This window comes from Ictalurus furcatus, unplaced genomic scaffold (assembly GCF_023375685.1).
Source record: "Ictalurus furcatus strain D&B unplaced genomic scaffold, Billie_1.0 ctg2, whole genome shotgun sequence".
NCBI classification, from domain to species: Eukaryota; Metazoa; Chordata; class Actinopteri; order Siluriformes; family Ictaluridae; genus Ictalurus; species Ictalurus furcatus.
Window position 1 is genome coordinate 20,010 of NW_026521045.1, and position 21,612 is coordinate 41,621.

Consider the following 21,612-nt stretch of genomic DNA (forward strand, 5'->3'; position numbering starts at 1 on the left):
TTACTGTACAGACACCTGAGTCACTGACACACACACACACACCTGCATCATCATCCAACCATACAGACACAGTCACTGACACACACAGTGTGTGGGTGGGTCTTCCAGCTAAAGTGGTTTAGAATTAGGCCTAGATTTGAGGAATGCTGTATGGTGCATGCTCTATGCCATATGAGCAGTTCTGTACATCAAAGCAAGCAATGATCATGTTTGGGGACACAAGCTCCGCCTGCTTGCCCTTTATGTACGTTATGCAACATGGCTAAAATTTTTTTGACTTTTTCTTCAATTAAAGCGATGAACAGCCACATCTGTTTCAGATTCATATTTACACTTACTCTTGCACTATTAACACTAAATCCCATTACCTGTATTTATGAATATTAACATTTGCTATTTTCATTACTTATGCTACTCCAATTAATAATCTTGCTGTTCATATTGTTATTTAATAATATAACTGTCAATCCAGCATCTAAAATTTTCACACCCCAACCAGACATCCCAAATAGCAAGTACGTTTGGGCCACATGTGGGTATTATCCGTCACATATGGCCTAGATATGGCACCGCTGAACAGATATGGGCCAAATTGTGACCATATTTGTCCTCGTCCTGCAGAGTATCCTCATTAGAGAACAGCAAGTCATGACGGGACACGCCAAACACATTCATGCCCTTCAGAGAGGAGATGTGGCACTGCAGCTCAGGGTCGGAGCGGCACGCAGACGAGTGGAGTGACTGTAGCTGCAGCCGAGTGGAGGACGAGTACGTGTCCTCCAGTGTGAAAAGCTCCTTCAGATCCTGCTTAGAGAAGTACCGAAATGGGTTCTTCTTATCACCCGTTCTCTGGTGGATCAAAGAGTCCTTAAACACCTATAGTAGGAAAACACACACGTGCACATACATGTGCAAATACACACACAAGCACACACATGACGAAAATATATCGTATAGATGTACCGGTTCAAGTAAGAATTTTAAATATGCAACCAGGAAAGAAAAAAAAAACAAAACGTTTGTACACCCTGGCACATGTGTTTGTTTTTTTTTAAAAAAAAAAGTTTTAAAATAATAATAAGAACATTAATACTGAAATAACACACACATAAATATGCTGTGAAATCTTAAACTTTTTAAATGTTATATTTAAATTTTTTGCACATACTCAACATCTCCCAAATTCATGAAGAGCTTCACCCAGGTTACTTTTCTTAAAGTTCACAAATGAACAGAGCTCCTTACTGCTTCCCCTGAGGTCCACAGGAACACTGCTCTCTTTAGGGCTTCAACAATTAGTTTTATAAACAAATACTCTCGACTATTTTTAATCAACTACTCCTGGGTAGCTGGAGTACTACTCCACTAAGCTTTTGTGGAGTGCCTTAAGCAGAATGAACTTAAGAATGCATTTAGGCGACTTATCAGAAGGAATGTAAAAAGTGAGTTCTTAAAAAAATAAATAAATAAATAAATGAAAATAAATAAATAAAACCTGAGATGTATCTTGATCTCAGGTTTCCCTTATCGATGGCTTGTAACTTGCTTATCCAAGTCGATGGATGTAACTACCACCCCAAAGTGACGGTACAGAGAAAGGATACATGGCGTAATGGACTATCAAATATCAACAGATATTAAATGAAAACCTGACTGCCTCTGACAGAAAGCTTCAAATTGGCCGTGGTTGGATCTTCCAGCAGGACAATGATCCAAAACATACATCAAGATCAACACAAAAACGGTTTACTGTTACTGTATTTGTTACACAAATACAAACACACACACACGTTTGTAGTGCTTGTGTAGTTTCAGTTTGAATGTGTAAGCTCTGGGAGATTCACACACTAGAGGGTTTGAGTGGCTTCCCCCTGCGGTGTCTCCAGTTTTACAAATGCAGTAAAAATGGGAGACAGGAGTTAAGTGGTGCAGAGACACACACACATATACACACATATACACACATACACACACACACACACATACACACACATACTGACTGGTATGTAAATACCTGTTATATTTCTCCTCCCTGTCTGCATCATTGATATTCAAAGACCTGCAAATAAACCAGACACAAACACACATAAGCTCAATGATACACACCTCTCAGCTCAGGGGTGCATTAACACAGCAGCCTGCACTCTGACCCCCACCTCATTATACTTTAATAATGTCCAGTGGATATATTCTGATGTATATATAACAAGTTCAATCACCTGATTTCTTTAGCTTTTGATACTCTATGGCTGCTCCTAAGGCCATACAGACTTCATATAAATCCATAATGAACTTTTTCCACACTATCTGTTACCCAGATGAGGATGGGTTCCCTTCTGAGTCGGGTTCCTCTCAAGGTTTCTTCCTCTTAAAACATCTTAGGGAGTTTTTCCTCGCCACCGTCGCCACTCAGTGGCTTGCTCAGTTGAGATAAATTCACACCTTTAATATCTGTATAACGTGTTGATATTTCTGTAAAGCTGCTTTGAGACAATGTCTATTGTAAAAAGCGCTATACAAATAAAATTGAATTGAACTGCACTTACTCCTAAGGTCAGATCAGGTTAACGATCTTTGCTTCCCCATGAGGCGCAATAAGTTTACAGACTTTGAAAGTAACACTGGCTTGATCTAAGACAGTGAAAAATAGTCAAGTGCACATAGCAAGCTTTGTTTCATGCTTTGTGTCGATGATCAGCTCACTGTATTGGGACAAAATATATATATATATATCTGCAGATCGCATATTTAAGCCAAACACATCCAATTTGGATCTACATCTTATCGATCACCACACATCCATGAAGACTTTCCTGTACATCACAGATTAGATTTTTGACTTTTCGGTCACAAAACATCCAGACTGATTGATTAATACTAGCTAATTTATTTGTAATTGCTCATATAAAGGTCATATTTTCTAGACAAACTATTTACTGTTAGCTGCTGATTCTATTGCCTATATCCACAAACATTTGAAAGCAGCAAAACTTTTTATTTGGGATTAAGTAGAAGGCTGTCTAGAAGTAACATTTTGCCCAACTCCTCACCTCTGCCAGCAGTGAGAGTGCATGATGTGGCCACAGCTGCCGGTATGGGTACCAAAGGACAGGTCAGGGTGCATGAAGAGGGGATCATAGCTCTCTGGAACACACATGTATCCTCCAGAAATAAGCACACTGGCTACTCAAACCTATCCAATTACTTGACTTGCACACTGTAAACCATAACCTTACCTGGATTGTGAGGTCTTTTGCGGATCTTGGACATGACCGTAGAGCGTTGGACAAAGGCAGCGAGCACCATGGCGGTGCCATCAGGTAGGATCTCCTGCGCTTCGTGACACAGGATACACATCTCCATCTGCCTCCTCTCTCCTCCTCTGGCACGCCAACGACGAGGTCCCACACACACCAGAGCACCGTCACATGAACTGGGGCTGTACCAAGCAGAGATGGATGGTTACAAGTACACTATAACCTTAATTTTATGTTAAGGTACCTCTGAATTTGTTAAAATAATCAATGTTGAATAAATGGGTTCATCTTTTTTTAATCACCAGGAAATTGCTAAAAATGGCCTAGGATCCTCTCTACTCATTTACCCCAAGAGAAAATGCTCTAAATGAATATGCAAGATAAAGAGTTTAAGGATGGGAATTTACTTATGTTGTGTGAAGACCACCATTATATGCAAGAACTTTTAGGACAAAGAACAGACAACTGCTCAGCAAAGTCAAGGAGCTGTTGATGCATGCATTTACTGACATAAATGTACTGACTGGATATTGAAAATACAATACAAGTTGACTTATTAAGAACACTGCGTCACTACGAGCATGCTTAGTTACCTATGCTCTGCTGATGTAGAGGCTGAGGCGTCCAGATCCTCTGAATCCTGCGTGAGCAGATCTATGTACTTATTGATAAAATGACTCTGGCTCTCTAATGTTTGAGCCATGGTCTTTTTCCAGCACAGTTCAGCTTTCCTTTTTCTCTCTGCTTTGTCTTTGTCCCACACAGTCTGCAACACACACACACACACACACACACACACACACACACACACACACACACACACACACACACACACACGTAGATTTAAGCTCTTCAACACTTTAAAGGGTAATGGTTAATATGTCCGTGGAATAGAAAGTTGCTCAAAGTCTGACCTCCTTGTGACAGTGCCCTGTTCCTTCACATGGAGGTGCAGCAGCTGTGCCCTCACGCATCGTTTTAATGCTAACCACCATCTGTGTAGAAAAAGATACATAATTTAGGAAAATACTTCTACAAGAAAACGATACAGCAGTGCAGTTAGAACTACATGCACACACAAAGTCTTGCAAAACTAAGCAGATGTTCAATAGAACACATTTGTGCACTAAAAAGTATATACACACACCATACCATTAAATACCGAAGATGCATTACAATTTTACTAACATTTAATTTGCCTGTTTCTCTTCAAAGTACATACAACAATACATCATTAGCCTTGGCCTACACCATGGCCTTTATATGTACATGTTCTGCCTGGTGCAGGTCTCCTGACAGTTTTCACTATATGGAAAATAAAATGCATACATCACAGTGCATGGAAATTCAGTTTGTGTAGTAAGCAATCCTTACATGTCATTTAAATATTCATGTTGACATACAGCTTTTAAGTAATACGCACAATAAGCCACATCAAAACACCCCTAGGGCCACCTACAGATGATCAGCAGCAAAACCGCTTTGTGACAGTAAAGCATTTGTGGTGAGAGGTGCTGCTTTGCCTACCGGCCACGCCACCTTGAGCAGTGTTGCACTGCTTGGATTTCAAACAGGTCTTGATGGTGCAGCACTGCTTTAAACTTCATGGTAAAAACGCTCATCTTTTGTATGTTGCGCCTACCTTCAGTGAGCGAATTGCAAAACATGCTAGGCTGCCACCTGGTGGACATTTTAGGTGCACGCATAGAGAGAGTAAGGCAAATTGCAAACATAATCAAGATGTAATTTTACTTTAAGGATCCAGCGAATCATGTCTTTGTGCACTTCCAAGTGAGGCGTGCACTGCAAGGTCTCTAACAGAGCCAGGATGCTTGGAGTGTTGCCGGGGGCTTCACCGGGACCTGTGATACAAGAACCACAGATCTAACTACAGGCTTGAGGTTTTGAGACTGTGTGAGATGATGTACAAAACTTACGGGAGATTTTGAGGGTGAAGTTGAAAGTAACTTCATCGTCATCCCCAATGTTCTCTAGCTGTTGCTGCTCCTCCAGCAGAGCCATGCCTATCAAGTGCAGCACCTGTAGCAACACACACATACAGAATTGTGAACACTACTCAGTCATTAAAAAGTGATGCTCATGAACACAGCATAGCAAGTGGAATTTTGTTGAATTTACTACACTATCATGTCATTTTAACAAAACATCCAAACATTTATCCTCTGCAGCATGGACTCAGACCAGTGTCCTCCACTGGGCTCCATAGCCCACTGCAGCACAGCTCCCAGCATGCCAAGCATCACGTCACACTGCAGAATGTTTACCAAGCTGGCAAACAGTGGGCAAAATGGAGGCAGGGCTACGACACACACAGACACTCACACTTCAGCAATCTGCATTCAACTGACCAATCATTTTCAGATATGACTATAATCACTGAAGAAATAGCTTACCTGGGTCCTCTCCATTCTGTCTCTTAAGCTTTCGCTGAGCTTCCTCTGCCTGTATCCAAAATAAACAACATACAAATTTAGAAAAACCATTAGTGCTCATGTGACTAAAGAGAATTACTAAATCTGACAAAAGCAGCACATCACCTTAAGGACATCCTCAGCACTAACAGCCAAATCAAAATGCAAATGGATAAGTGCATATATTGAGCTTCCAAAGAGGATTTCCTCATTAGACCACTAGGCACTCAAACTGGTATTTTGTCATTTATGTGCTTTTCTTTATCAATCACACAATCTGACAGAGGCTCTACACTTAAGAAAAGGAACTAAAGAATGAAGTAACACGTGAGTTGCAGACAGTTTTAGTTACTGTGTAGCAGGAGCTCGGGTACATGCTTTAAGTAGTGAATTATTATTTACAAAAACTGTTTTCAGAATTGTAATGCTGTTCTCTCCAGGGAAGGGGTCACAATGTTAACTGATGTCTGCCCCAGAGACAATAACAGCACCGAGACTCTTCCCATAATGTCTAACCTGAAATCTTCCTGTATGCTGCAGACCGAGGGGTCCTGGTCCATGCCACCATGGAGGACATTTTAAGCTCACTGTAAAACACTGATTTTGAGTTTCTTGAAGCATTTTGGTGTTCATTTGGAAGTATGCTTGGCTCTTTATCTTGTTGAAAGCCAAGTCTGAACCTCCTGGCAAAGGCAAGCTAAAGGTTCTGGGCTAAAATGAAATTGCTCCACCTACCCCCTCTCTCTCTCTGCTTCAGTGGTTCAACCCCAGGTACCAGGCAAAAATTACTTCATGTATACAGAGATCCCCAAACTATACACCGAAACCAGACCTCATTTCAGAACATCTTGAAGAAAAAACATTTTATGCCTACATATTTATTATATATCTATTTTGTAATTGCTTTTTTTTATATTATGTGACTGTTGCCACTATTGTTTTTTATAATGCTCGTGTTTAAATAAAGGAGTTAAAAGTATTATTTATTTATACACAAAGTGGTATCGAGTATCGTGTATTTTTGCTGGTACCGACTACTAGATTTTTGGTATCGTGACATCCCTAGATTGGACATTCTATGTTTGAGTTATAACAACTTCCTTTTTCATGGTGAAACTTCTAAATTTGTGAGTGCGCCACGCCCACGGCGAGCAGCAAAAATTCAAAAGCTTCGCAATTTGGCATCGTCAATGCCTGTAGATGAGACTGACCGAACGTGATGCCGATCTGATGAATGCTCTAGGAGGAGTACGTTAAAATATGAGGCCTGGGAATGGCAAAAAACGGAGGAAAAAATGAAGAGAAAAATCAAAATGCTGACTTCCTGTTGAGTTTAGGGTATGGGTTCAAGAGACCAGGGAGTCAGCCATTTTAAGTGTTGTCTCAATTGCAAAATCCTTCCAGTGCACTGGAACGTTCGCTCCCTAAAAAATCCCCACAACGCACCACAAAAACCAGGGAGCATCGATACACACTATGTTCCCTTACTGGAAATGACCTCATGTCTCTCACCTAATGTCTCTCTCTAGTGTCTGGTTTAAAATGAGCTCAATCTGCAAATCCAAGGTGCCTGATGTGTCCATTGTTGCTGAATATTTGAATGGAGCTATACTGAGAACTATTGTAAATGCACTGTAGCACTTGTCTGTCCTGCAGACTTCATAGTTGAAAATGTGAACTGCTTGCTCCCAAAACTTCTTTAGTGCAGATTAGGGCTGCACAATTAATGGAATATCGATCGCGATTACGATTTTGACTGCCCACGATTAAATGAACATGATCGACTGCGATATTGACATTTAAATTCCGTCCTCCGCTCACAGAAAACTCCACTGCAGATCAAATCAAGCACTTCCTACACTACAGCCAATCATCATAGAGTGGCGCAGGGATGACGTCATTTTGTAGTGCCAAAACCCCGAAACGGAATTAGCATTTTAGCCCTCGAGTTGCTAGCTTCGCTTCGAGCTCCAGAGCGAGGGGAAATCATGAAATTAGCACGATGCTAAATAGCACTTCAGAGGTTGTCGGGGACATTAAACCTAATCACGCTGAGTGGGAAAAAAACTTTGCAGATAAACTCGGGACTCTACGGTGCAACCATTTCACTCGCATTGTGACTGAAAAGTACTTTGTGCGACTGTGAATAAATATTTATTCACACCGGTGCAAGTGACCTGTTTGGAGTTGTATAATACAATCGGAATTAAAACCACAGGAAGTCCAAAATACATCTACACCGCGCAACAGTTACTTTCACACTGCTTTTCATCTCCTCAGTCCACTGTACAAGTGTGGAAATACTGCAAAGAAGCCATTATGATGAAGTGAGTAACTCTACATCATCTGCTTCTCTCAACTCTCCGATCTCACAACCGCCATCTTTTATTGATCCCGCAAAATGATCTGAACTTTCACCTGCTCGTGTAGACACAGTGGCTTCGGGCGGAGTAAATTAATAATAACGTTACAAGGTGGGTTTAATTCAGACTTCTTTATTAAATAATTCCTCACCAATCATAATCAAGAGTAGCAACAGTTCAGTCTGTAAACATACAGTACACTGCAGCTCTCCTTCACTAACTCTAATTCACTCCATTAAAACTCACGGTTGCCAGATATCACTAGAAAAGTCAACATCAGTTTCCATGTTTTGATTCATCCCCCCAAAACACAATATTATCTGCAGACATGGACACTGTACTGGGGAAACGATCTAAAACTGATAAACAAAAATAAAACTACTAAAATGTAAAGACAGAAAATGTGCTTAGTTATAAATAAATCATTTAATATATAAAAAAATAAATATTATAATAACTTCATAAAATATAAATAAAATGAGAAATGAAATAATGTTTAATTACTATGGGTTGCATTTAATATCAATTTGACCTTAACCTTAGATCACTATTTCCTTAGAAAGCTATTAGCCTTTTTCCTAATATGGATCATTTTTGTGTTAGTCTACTCTTAATTAGGACTCTTTATTGTTCAAGATATTTTAAAATAAATATTTTATGCTGTATATTTATCAATTAACCAACAGTATTTCTCATTGCTATTATTTTAATTCAGTTAACAGTGACCATGAGCAGAGAGCTTACATTTAACTGTTTATGACAGAACTCCTGATTAAAGCTTAAATAAAAAAGATTGGTATCTGGATCAGTTTCAGCTGTAAATATCCTGATCGGAGCATCCCTAATGAACACCATTAAACTAAAGCGCTTTGCATCTGACGGGTAAATGAACTCACCCAATCACATCCTATATGAGATTATTCAGATATCTACACAATACACACAGAGCGGTTCGAGAACTGACTCCAGCCCAGAACCATGACAGTGGAAATGTCTAATAGTGTAGCTTTAAATATATTTAAGAGGAGCAGACTTCAAACAGGTTAACGGTTGTTTTGTGCATACAGTCTGTAAAATGAACTGAAAATATTAGATTTAGTTTATCAGAAGATAAATTAATGTCATGGCTCACACTATGTTCCTAAATTCTGTCATAATTGACCAGCTCAAGTTCTCATGCCTACTTGTGTGTTATATTGTGGCATGAGAAAACTTAAATGTGAAAGTGCAATAAAAAATGTCACTAAAATCAATTAATAATCGTGATAAATAATCGAGATCTCAATATTGATCAAAATATCGGGATTATCATTTTGGCCATAATCGTGCAGCCCTAGTGCACATGAACACCTATAACTTACACAATGTCTGGCGTAACTGTTCTGCTAGACCTGACCAGATTTTCTCATTGACTTCATGGCAATAAAGGGTACAATCAATACCCAGACACCTGAATATTCGAATAATATGCTCCTTCAACAGTGGGACAAGCGAGAGCGTCCTGACCAGCTGTCTCACGGTGTAGTACGGGAACTGCACCGCCTTCAACCGCAAGACCCTACAGCGAATTATGAGGACAGCTGGAAAGATCATCGGGGCTCTCTACCCACCAGACACCTCCTTCAACTACCGGTGCATCCACAAAGCCACCAGTATTGTGGAGGACCCCTTTCACAGACTATTCACCCCCCTGCCATCTGGCAGAAGGTACAGGAGCGTCCGTGCCACCACCAGCAGACTCTGCAACAGTTTCTTCCCTGAGACAGTCAGATTACAGTGCTCACCTGGGCTAGTCAAACACCTCACCCAGTAAGACTCATACCACTGCACACTGCACTAACCCAGTAAGACTTTACATAGCTGCATCAGTCACTTTATACTAGAGAACTATTTCTGCTGCCAGTATTGCTGCAATACATGTGCTGCTACATTACACAGTAGCTTACAGTGTACAGTCCATGTCCTGTGTATCTACTGTCCTGTGTATTTGCTGTTTTGCGTTTTTATTGTGTTGCACTCGTCTCACACAGAACAGTACGCAAGACTACATAAAGTGCAAATACACAACTGTGTTGCATCATGGTCCAGAAGGAAAATGTTAAATTAAATGAACTTCACTTAGTGTTGTGGTTTTAGCACATGGAGCCATTGCTTATTATAATAATGAACAGCTATGAGAGTAAAAGCACTGCAAACCCACATAAAAATTAAAGCATATTTCTAATTCTGGAAGAAAAAAAATGACATACTGCTGTACCTGCAGTGAAGATTTTCCCTGCACCCGAGAACACCACCACACGGCACTTTGAGTCTTCAGCAATACTCAAACCTGAAGAAAGCATTCGATCATTTCACTGTAGGGAAAAAAAACACTAATGATGTTATTATGCAAAGTTGCCTATAACGGAGTATAAAGCCAACACCTTATATAACAAAACAAAGACGTCCAATGCAACAAAGCAGAATTATACATGGGGGAAATTAACATTTTTTTTTTTTTTTTTTACCTAAATGTCTTCCAAAAAAAGTTTTTTTTTTTCTTCATACTTTCATTTTTTCCCCCCAGATAGCCTTTAAGAACGCTTTTGACAAGAGAAGAATGTATTGAAATCATTCTCATGCCTGGATCAGGAAGCTGTGGCAAGGTTGCGATGGACTAACAGGAAACATGGCGAACACAGCAAACATACTACACAGTTTCCAAACTTATTAACAAATTCAAAAAGACTGCAAGTGTTGCAGACCAACCGAGAAGTGCACGTCCACTGACGAAGGCACAACCGACCTGGTACTGGCAAACATAGTCCTTATGGTATGGAGACTTTTGGAAAGCCCTGTAGTTATGTCCTTTATTTGATGGAAAAACATACCTCCAGTAGGCCTTGTTCATGTTGTTGTGTTTCTCTGGTCGGTGCAGTTCTACAGGAGTGATGTGATTGGCTGGGTGGGTGACTGACAGGGTGGTGAAGGGCGGAGTGGGGCCTCCTGAAGTCGACATGTCTCGAACAGCGTTCAGAGTAGGAAACCACAGGCTCCTGTCTGATAAACACCAGTCAACAGGTTAATATGATGACTATTTACGGAGATGAATAAAGGACACAAGACTATGGCCCCATACACAGTGATGGACAATTTACAGACAGAAAAGTGACTGAAACCTTTGTTTGGTGCTACAATGCATAAATCATCTTAGTCCTAGTCGGTTTATGTTAGGAGACATTAATGGAGCATTTCTGAAAGGAATCTCCAGTGTCAACACAGTAAAAGTCAGGGGTAAAGTTATAAGTTTTCAGATACAGCCAAGACATCAGCACAGAGGACATTTTTGTGGCCCTATCGGTAACATGACAAGCAGCACTTTTTCTTTGTTTTATATTAAAATAATAGTTTTGTTTTTTTTTTTTTAAATAAAAAAACAAAACAAAACAAAAAAAAAACACAATAGGTGAGGGAAGAACAGCTGTTACAACATGCTAACAAGTGAGAGCGGGAATGTGTTTTCATTCTACAAAATTAAATGCAACTATACACCGATCAGCTACAACAGTAAAACCACTGACAGGTGAAGTGAAGAACTTTGATTATCTCATTACAACAGCACCAAGCGAACGGTTGGGGAAAAATGGGCAAGTGTAAGTATCTAAGCAACTTCGATAAGGGCCAAACTGTGACGTCTAGATAACTGGGTCTGAGCATTGCCAAAACGGCAGGTCTTGTACCTACCAAAAGTGGCCCATGGAAGGAAAACTGGTGAACTGGTGACAGGGTCAAGGGCGCCCAAGGCTCACTGATGCGAGTGGGGAGCAAAAGATAGCAGAGGCAGTGTGATGTTCTGGGCAATGTTCTGCTGGGAAACCTTGGGTCCTGGTTTTTGTGTGGATGTTAATATACTTTTACAAGTACCACTTACCAAACACTGTTGCAGACCACGTACACCTCTTCATGGCAACAAAATTCCCTAATGGCAGTGGTCTCCTTCAGCCGAATAATGTTCCCTGACACACTACAAAAAATGGTTCAGGAATGGTTTGAGGAACATGACAGAGTTCAAGGAGTTGACTGCCACCAAATTCCCCAGATCTCAATACAATTGAGCATCTGTGGGATGTTCTGGACAAACAAGTCTGATCCACGGAGGCCCACCTTGCATCTTACAGGACTTAAAGGAACTATGGTCTTGGTGCCAGAAACCACAGCACACCTTCAGAGGTTTCGTGGCGTCCATGCCTCGACGAGTAAGAGCTGTTTTAGCGGCACAAGGAGGACCTGCACATTAGTCAGGTGGTTTTAATGTTATGGCTGATTTTTATTTATTTATTTTTTAACAAATTGTTAGTGCTGCCAAGCTGCTGTGTTGCAAGTGGAATAAAACACTTTGGGATGTGCTGTTAACTCCATGTTGAGCTGAAGAACATGCCACCCCATCAGTAAATATATTTTCCTAGAACAACTCTGTGGTGTTTTATTCATTTGTTGATTTTGTGGTCAGTAAACCGTTTGTGTGTTGATTTTGATGTATGTTTTGGATCGTTGTCCTGCTGGAAGATCCAACCACAGCCCATTTGAATCTTTCTGGCAGAGTCAGTCAGGTTTTCATTTAATATCTGTTGATATTTGATAGAGTCCATGATGCCAGGAAGTGATGGACTTTTAACAGCTTGACCACACGACATCACTCTTATGCCAGTTGACTTTTGCAGATGAAGCTCTTCCATAACATTCCAGAGCGTATTTTACCACCTTAACATCACCTCTAATTAAAACTGTGATATCATCCACACATGCAGATAATTTGGTGGGTTGTTGACAGTTTAGAGTGTCGATTTGTAGACCTGTTAATTCTTTCCTAAGCTTATATAGCAGGGGTTAAATAATTATGCTGTAAAGTTGGCCCGACAGGGGGCAGCCCTGCCTGATACCCCTCTGAGCCTTCACAGCAGCACTTAAGCTACCGGCCACTTTTATCATAAATGTAGCTTCAGAGTATAATAGCCTTATCATTGAGATCAAATTTTCACCAAAACCAAAAGCCTTTAGGGTGTTAAAAAGAAAAACATGTTCGACCTGGTCAAAAGCTTTCTCCTGATCTAATGATTAAAAACCCCATTTCAATCTTGTTGTCATACGCATGGTCATACAAGTGCCTTACTAGATGCAGATTCTCTGTAATATATCTGTCTTTTATACAGTATGATTGGTCTTTGTGTATGATTGTGTGCAGTACATCATTTGCTCTGTTTACCAAACATTTTGAAAAGATTTTGTCTCAGAACCGCGCTCTGTCCTCCCCACGCACGCACTCCCAGAGAGAGAGAGAGAGAGAGAGAGAGAGAGAGACACAGATCAAGAGACAGAAAGGCAGTCAGACAGACAGAAAGTGAGAGACAGAGATAGAGACGACAGTGAGACACACATACACTGAGAGAGTGAGACAGAGACCGAACAAGAGAGATGGAAAGACAGTCAGACAGACAGACAGAAAGAGATAAAGAAATAGAAAGAGAGAGAGACTTGTTTCTCTCAGGCTCTCATAGTGACTCAGGCCTCAGCTGGTGCTGTCCTTGGTGCTGAAATCAGTCACCAGCCTGCAGTTCACTGAATCTTCATTACAGCATAAACATGATATACCATGTAACCAAAAGTATATGGACGCCTGACCATAACACCCACATGTGCTTCTTCCCTGAACTGTTGCCACACAGCTGTATAGAACGTCTCTGTACGCTGTAGCGTTACAATTTCCCTTCACTGGAACTAATAGACCCAAACCGGTTCCAGCATCACAACACCCCTGTACACAAACCCAGCTCCATGAAGACACAGTGTGTTAAGGTTGATGCAGAAGAACTTTACTGGCCAGAAGAGTGGACTCTATTGTAACAGCAAAGGGGAAATACATCTGGAATGGGATGTTCAACAAGCGTATACTGTACGAGTGTGATGGTCAGGTGTCTACAAACTTTTGGCCATAGTGTGTTCTTGAAGGAAAAAAAAAAGGAAGCTGGGTTCTAATGTTCAGACTTGATGACAGAATTTTAATAGAGCTGTGATGGTTTAGCCTGAGACGGGACTGAGAACACTCAATCCACCCTCGCACAGTGATAGGGGGCAAAAAAAAAAAAAAAAAAAAATTATAAAAATAAAATGAAAAAAACACTTCCAGCAGGGTTTACTGACTGTTTGGTAAACAGCTCCCCAGTGCAATACGTTATAATAATGCAGATACAATGAGGGCCTCAGAAACCATAAACTATTATGGGAATGGTCACTTAAAGCATTCCCGTATTATGTACACACGCATAACAATAACAGGTGGTCATGGTAACGCATCACACAACCCCATCCTTGATTATCAGCTACTATAGGAACGATAACATATTAGAACAAGTGCAATAATATACGAGGGTGTATCAAGGAAATTAAAACCTTATAAAAACACATTTGTTTTTTCTTTACAGACTTTTCTCAGCACTATAACTCTATAACTCTGACTTTCCACCAGATCTCTTCCCTTTAGCACATATAAACACTTTGTACTTGATCAGCCTGACTCCCCTGGAGGTGTCAATCATGGAACATCCTGCCAGACCTGAACGTCAGCACATCTCGGAGCCACGGACAGGAGAAAAGGAAAGACACATGACGGTGTGGAGAGAAGACAAAATGCTGAGTGACTCAGAGAGAGCCTCAGAGAGAGCCTCAGAGAGAGCCTCATCGATCCACTGATCACGTCATACCACTTATTATTATTATTACTGATGTGCCGAAGCTCGGTTTCCATTTTTAATCCCTTATGAGATTAGAGGTATAATCTGCTTATAATCATGTATACGATCTGATCATAATATACATCATGCATGTTATTGTTTTACACACACACACCCCTTCGTTGCCAGAAATCTAATTAAAGACTGAGATTGAACGTGTCCCTCCTTCTGATAGCGTAAAATTACACGTTACAGATTTGGAATTGCATTCTCGCTGTGATGTCTCACACTCTTTACTCTTTACTCTGGGAAGTGAGAGAGAGAGAGAGAGAGAGAGAGAGAGTCAGCGATAGAGTGAGCAAATTAATAGGAATAATAATTATTATTAATAATTTAAAAAAACGGAGCAGATCCAATAGGGCTTCGCAGCAGCAGTGCTTTACCTCAAAGTGATTTGTAACACACACAGTGGAAATGGTGTAGCAAAAGTCATGCAACCATTGTGGGGGAAAAAAGGGGTGGGGGGGGGGCCCTCTGATACTTTGTACCTGATGTATTGTATCTTTTATAATTGTGATTAATGGTCCATTAGAGAAGAAAACAAAAATCCATTCCATTTTTTGATTACTTATTTGGCATACAGTGAATATTCACACTTTAAGACCATGTGGAACAATTTCCAAAATACATTTAAATGGGGTAAATTGTGTACATTGAACCGAGAGTACTAGACATGTTTGCTAAAAGCAATACAAAGGCTTTATTCACACTGCAGGAATTTTATATTGTGTGTTTAGATTTTTTCTTTTAGACAGACTGTTCAACTGCAAATTTGTTCTGGTGAATGACAGGCATTCAAAATCTTTCTGCAGAACTCTGTTGAAGATTCTGTACATCAGAGTTTCAACTGAATTTCGACAATACATTTCACATTTATAGAGTTTTGTCTACGGCCATCAAGTAATCACATTTATAAGTGTATTTATTACCTCTCCCCTCCCTGATGGATATTTACACCTCCCGTTGCCTCAGCAGAGGAAAAACCATCATTAAGGACAGTTCTCACCCTGGCTTTGATCTGTTCAATCTGTTGCCCTCAGGGAGACGTTACAGGTGCATCAAAACAAGGACAAATAGATTTAAGAATAGTTTTTTCCCAAAAGCTATTACCATTCTAAACACATACATGTACTGAGTTCACAGCATATGTATATAGTGTCTCAAAACTGTGCATTTCATAGTACCTCCCCCATCCGCCCCAATATCTTGTTTATTTATCTTGTTTATTTATCTTGTTTATTTATCTGTTTATTTATCTTGTTTATTTATCTTATTTATCTTGTTTATTCTTCTTGTTTATTTTATGTACATGTTGGCACGGAACAAAAAAGGAGTGGCTCTTAATTTCATTGTACATGTGTATAGTGACAATAAAAGGCATTCATTCATTCATGACAGACAGAAAGAAAGTGAGAGAAAGAGACAGAGACAAATACAGTCAGACATACTTACACAGAGAGAGTGAGCAAGAGAGAGAAAGAAAGAAAGACAGAAACAGATCAATAGAGACAGAAAGGCAGTCAGACAGAAAGAGAGAGGGAGAAAAACAGACAGACAGAAAGTGAGAGAGAATGACAGACAGACAGACAGACAGAAAGTGAGAGACAGAGATAGAGATGGCAGTGAGACAAACATACACTGAGAGAGTGAGACAGAGACCGATCAAGAGAGATGGAAAGACAGTCAGACAGACAGACCTAAAGAGATAAAGAAATAGAGAGAGAGAGACTTGTTTCTCTCAGGCTCTCATAGTGACTCAGGCCTCAGCTGGTGCTGAAATCAGTCACCAGCCTGCAGTTCACTGAATCTTCATTACAGCATAAACATAATACACTATGTAACCAAAAGTATATGGAAGCCTGACCATAACACCCACATGTGCTTCTTCCCTGAACTGTTGCCACACAGCTGAAATCACAGTAAGGTTTGAAGGGGACCCAATCAATCAATCAATCAATCAATCAATCAGTCAGTCAGTCAGTCAGATGTTTGCTTACACTATTTAAATAGGCCCCATTTGGTGGCAGCTATTGCTTACGGCCATACCACTCTGACAAAGCCCGATCTCATCTGACCTTGGAAGCAAAGCAAAGTTGGGCCTGGTTAGTACTTGCTTGGGAGACTGAATGGGAATACTAGGTGCTGTAAGCTTTTTATTTGGATAAGTGTTTTCATGATCTCTGCACAACATCCTCTTTTGGGATAAAGATTGGATAGAGGTTTGAAGGGGACCCAATCAATCAATCAATCAATCAATCTATCACTCAATCAATCAATCAGTCAGTCAGTTAGTCAGTCAGTCAGTCGTTTGCTTACACTATTTAAATAGGGCCCATTTGGTGGCAGCTATTGCTTACGGCCATACCACTCTGACAAAGCCCGATCTCATCTGACCTCGGAAGCAAAGCAAAGTTGGGCCTGGTTAGTACTTGCTTGGGAGACTGAATGGGAATACTAGGTGCTGTAAGCGTTTTACAGGGCGAGAACAGAGCAGTTCGATATCAGCTGCCTCCTGCCGCTGATATTCTTGAAGAAGACACTCCACCACATAGTGTGCAGTCACAGACACCCCATACCACCCATCAGTGTCCTCATAACCCCCAAACGGTGCTGGTGTGTCATCCTTCCTTAGTGCCCCAGTGATGGTCCTCTGTCCATACAGCCCTGCTTCAGCATCCCTGGTGTTCTGCATGCTGAGCAGGTAGGCTAGGTGGGCTCTTTCGTACTTCAGGTGAAGCAGCTCAGACAGCTGGTTGGCCATATCATTTGGTGATGTTCCAGAGCGCCGCAGTTCATCTATCACTGGCAAGATGTTCGTAAAACGCTTTGGTAGCATGTCTAGCCACTGGGGTTTATCAGCGAACCAGTATTTTTTGCATGCTTTACAGCACAGATGAGAGGAAAGGATATAATATTGCCCGCTGGTACCAAGAACCACTCTGGGTCTTCCCACACCAGAGGAAACAACCTGAAGATGTGGACAGCTGTAAAGACAAGGCAGGATGTAATTGTTCCTGAGCCTTTCCATAATACTGTGCTCCGGTTTCCAGATGAAGAATGGATGGAGCTGGAAGTATTTTGGTGATGGCAGGCCTGTGTTGGTTTCTATAAGCTCAGGCTGAGGAGGATAACGCCACAAGGAAACCATGTTCATAAGGTGTCTCACGGGTCGTGATCCGGGCCAGAGTCCCATGGCTTCCATCGTTGTTTTCATCCAGATTTTTTGCTGGAGGGAGCAGTTCCAGCAGTTAATATCTTGGATGCAACTGAATACAGGGGCGTCTGTCTGTGTGGAGGGCACTGGTGCATGTTCAGCAGGTACTGTCTTCACAGCAGCTGTTGGAGGTGCTGTAGGTACTGACTGCACAGCAGCTGTTGGAGGTGCTGTAGGTACTGACTGTGCAGCTAGTGGTGGTACTCTGGGAAGTGATGCAGGGGCTTTACTCTGTGAGGAAGTGCTAGGCACAGAAGGTGGTGGTATGTGAGGATGGCAGACCACATGTGGTGTTGGCTGTGGCAGAACTGCATGGAACAATAAGTTAAAAAATTAATAAAACATTCATGTAAATGACATGAATGAGATGTCTTTACCTGTCTTTTCTTTTGTTAGATTAGTTAGAACTTACATCAATAGAATATTTATTTAAAAATTCCATTCATGCAAGTTCAAATAATGTTCACCTATATGATTGAGTTGTACAGATTATTTAAAAAATTAAAATGATCACAAATTGACCCTAATTTGAAAGTTTACTCTTTAAAAACAGGTAAAGCTTTGAGTAGACAATACAAACATGTTAAACAGCATGCATAAAATTCATGAAGTGCACTCACCCTCATCACTGGTATGTTCAACCTTTACCAATAGTTAGTATAACAAAAGAACACAAGTTTTAGAACAGGCAAGAACACTGCCAAAACAATAAAAAAGGTGTGAAAAAGAGTTATGAAGGATAAATCTGTGGGTAATAGGATACTCCTCCAAAACTGATGTGGAAAATACCCTCTTGTTGTGAACAAGACTGGACACCCAGTGGCTGCAGGTGACTCTGAAATATACAATAGAATTTGTTTAGTATAACTCTAGTATGTGCAATTTAATATGCCATAAACAGGTTGAACTAGATAATTCTGGACATAACAGACATGACATTAATGCAGCCTCTTGGTTCACTTACTCTGCTGTGTAGGACTTTTGGGTGGAGACAGACTCAGCATCATCTTCTCCAGTTCCTCATCTTCCTCCATTACTGTGAAATGAAACAAATACATCAGTAGACTGTAAGAATTAATACAGCACTACAGCACAATGTAGCAGAAGGGGCTGTGGTCACCTGTTTTTTCTGCTTTAAAAGATATTGCTGCAAGCGGTACATTTTACTTCCAGGAACACAGCTCTTCCCCATTATAAAGGCAGCATACCCATCAGCCCTGGTATTCCAGATCTTCCTCCAGGTGTCTTGTGCTCATGCCCCAAATCCAACAACATTGTCATCATCTGACAAAACTGGCACTGGGTCTGGTCTCTCTGAAAGATATCGCCGGAGATCCTCAATTTCCTTAAAGCATCTTGAATATTCAAGAAAGGAAAGGAGGCTCTCCTTGCAATCCACTATCCACCGGAAGGACCTCCCTTTGTACTTCCCAAATTGAAGAATGTATTCTCCTAACACTTCTTGCTTGTCTGAAACATCCCCTCCCCTCTGTAAAACAATAGAACGGGCATTGTTCCTGACCACATCTTCTCTTTGAGGTGTTGACTTGTCTTGCAAAGAAGGACTGTCTTTAATGCTTCTTGCCTCTTTTGATGAGCCCCGAAGTAAATGACCTGATGGACCTCTCCTGAAGGACACGTTGATTCTCCCAGGGAATTTTTTTTTCTTCATGCTGATAGCCTGAATAGTACCCATAGACACGAACAATTGACATAAATAAATATATAAAAGCATTTACATAGTTATGCTAATGTTTTGTAAAGTAAAATTATGGTAACTGATTCTTTTAAAATGACTTGACAGGTTTCATGTTAGATTAAAAGATCAATGACCCAACATTTAATTATACAACTACTGAAAAGATACACATCTACTCTAATATATTCTAACTTAATCTAAAATAATTGTATCTGCTCACTTGTTACCAAAAGACTTTATTTTACTGTGTGTTTGACTACTGAACAAACAACAGACACTGAACAGTAGACAGTAGAAATTTCACTCGGCATACAAGCGTATAATGATATTCCTGAATTGACCCTACATATATAGTTACAAACCATTCAAATGATATTCATAATATACCGATGTTTCTTTTGAATAAATAAGTAATTTTGTCATTTGTAAGTCGCTTTGGATAAAAGCGTCTGCTAAATGAATGAATGTAAATGTAAGTGTACAGTTCACTTTACCTGCCCCCTAATTGCGCTTTTTTTCTCAGGTAAAACGATGAATGTTAATTTGATGTCTGGAAGAAAAAAAGACCTAATCAAAAAGAGATGAAAGCCGAAAAAATAAAGCCGATAAAGTATAGTTTATTCGCGAGATCTTAAAATATAGTCATCTGTAGTGATAAAAACCAAGCCTAGGAACAACGCCATGGATTCAACATGTGGCCAAAAGTATATTGCGAATGAGAGAATGAACTGGGAAAGTTAAGCATAACTATTTTCGGCTCCCGCGCGAAAGGTCCCTGGTTCGAGACCGGGCAGAAACAAGCTGGAAGTTTTGAACTTTGCTTTAATAACTGACCGGTTGTCATCACGGTAGGATCAGGTCCTCTAGGAACAGCCAGAAAGCGAGACCTTGAACAGAGCAGATTTCCTTTTTTTGGGCTTTTGTAGCAAAGCAGATAACGTTTGCTTACAAAATGAAAGGGAGTCTCCGGTTTTCCACAGAAAGTGGAAGCCTGGCTCTTTCGTTGCTCAATAAGACTCTGTGCGTGACTGGAAAATTTTCCGTAAAGTACTGGTCACCAAGTTCACCTATCAGCAAGAGGTCTACACCCGGAAAAGGCTGGGAGCGGTTTCCCTTCCATTGAGCCTTTTGTAGCAAGGCAGATAACAGCTGCTTGCAAAATCACAGGCAGTCTCTGCTTTTCCACTGAACGTGGAAGCCTGGCTCTTTCCTTCATCAAGAAGACAAGAGTAATGATGCGCTTGACTCGAGGTTGCAGCTTGTAATTCCCCACCTCCAAGCAGGAAAACGCAAAGAAAACGCATCCTCAACTTGAAATTGCCATACGTCAACAGTGGGAAGTCTCCTCATCTACCAGTTCCTTCCCTGTTCATCGAGTGACGTCGAGTCAGCATGACAGATTCTGAACTCACAAAATGGCACTTACCTTAGTGGTTATTTGCTTTAGATCAGGGTTGTCCAGTCTTATCCAGAATGGGCCGGTGTGGTTGCAGGTTTTCATTCTAACCACGCAGAAGCCACACTTTAGTCTATTGAAAGCCAAGATCAGCAGATCAAACAATTGGAATCAGGTGTGGCTCCTGCTAGATTGGAACGAAAACCTGAAGACTGGACAACGCTGCTTAAGACCAATCAGCATATAGACATATTTGCTTATTAAATATAAAACATTGACTATATAGATGGCTGATTGCAGAAAATGTACACCTCTCATCACAGTTTGCATGCTAGCTTGTCGCTAACAAAAGACAGACATTGAGAGACCCCATCTTCTTACATTTTCTCCCCTGTTCACGGGTCAAACGTGCCCTGATGAATAATGATGTGTTTACAAACAGCAAAGAACCACTATCAGTACAAGTGGGAAGCAGAAAGAGATC

At 40.6% G+C, this 21,612-nt stretch overlaps 1 protein-coding gene and 2 pseudogenes across 4 annotated transcripts in view; 2 read left to right on the forward strand and 1 right to left on the reverse strand.

Annotated features, from left to right (window-relative positions):
• Positions 1 to 11: 11 nt before the first annotated feature.
• LOC128604588 (E3 ubiquitin-protein ligase UBR2-like) overlaps positions 12 to 21,612 on the reverse strand; it is a 68,481-nt gene continuing 46,880 nt past the window's right edge. Inside the window, exons 1-5 of one of the 4 annotated variants that reach the window (XR_008385207.1) lie at positions 5,195 to 6,943; positions 4,172 to 5,119; positions 3,851 to 4,023; positions 3,051 to 3,439; positions 12 to 2,059 (exon numbers count right to left, since the gene is read on the reverse strand). Coding sequence is in view for 3 of the 4 variants with exons in the window: in XM_053619731.1 (XP_053475706.1) it covers positions 3,202 to 3,439; positions 3,851 to 4,023; positions 4,172 to 4,252 (492 nt within the window). In the remaining variant the exon portion in view is untranslated. Of the gene's footprint in view, positions 2,060 to 2,720; positions 3,440 to 3,850; positions 4,024 to 4,103; positions 5,120 to 5,194; positions 6,944 to 21,612 lie in introns of those variants that run through there. The other 3 variants (XM_053619731.1, XM_053619730.1, XM_053619732.1) reach the window with 3 other exon arrangements.
• LOC128604597 (uncharacterized) lies at positions 16,852 to 16,970 on the forward strand (annotated as a pseudogene).
• On the forward strand, positions 17,171 to 17,289 carry LOC128604596 (uncharacterized; annotated as a pseudogene).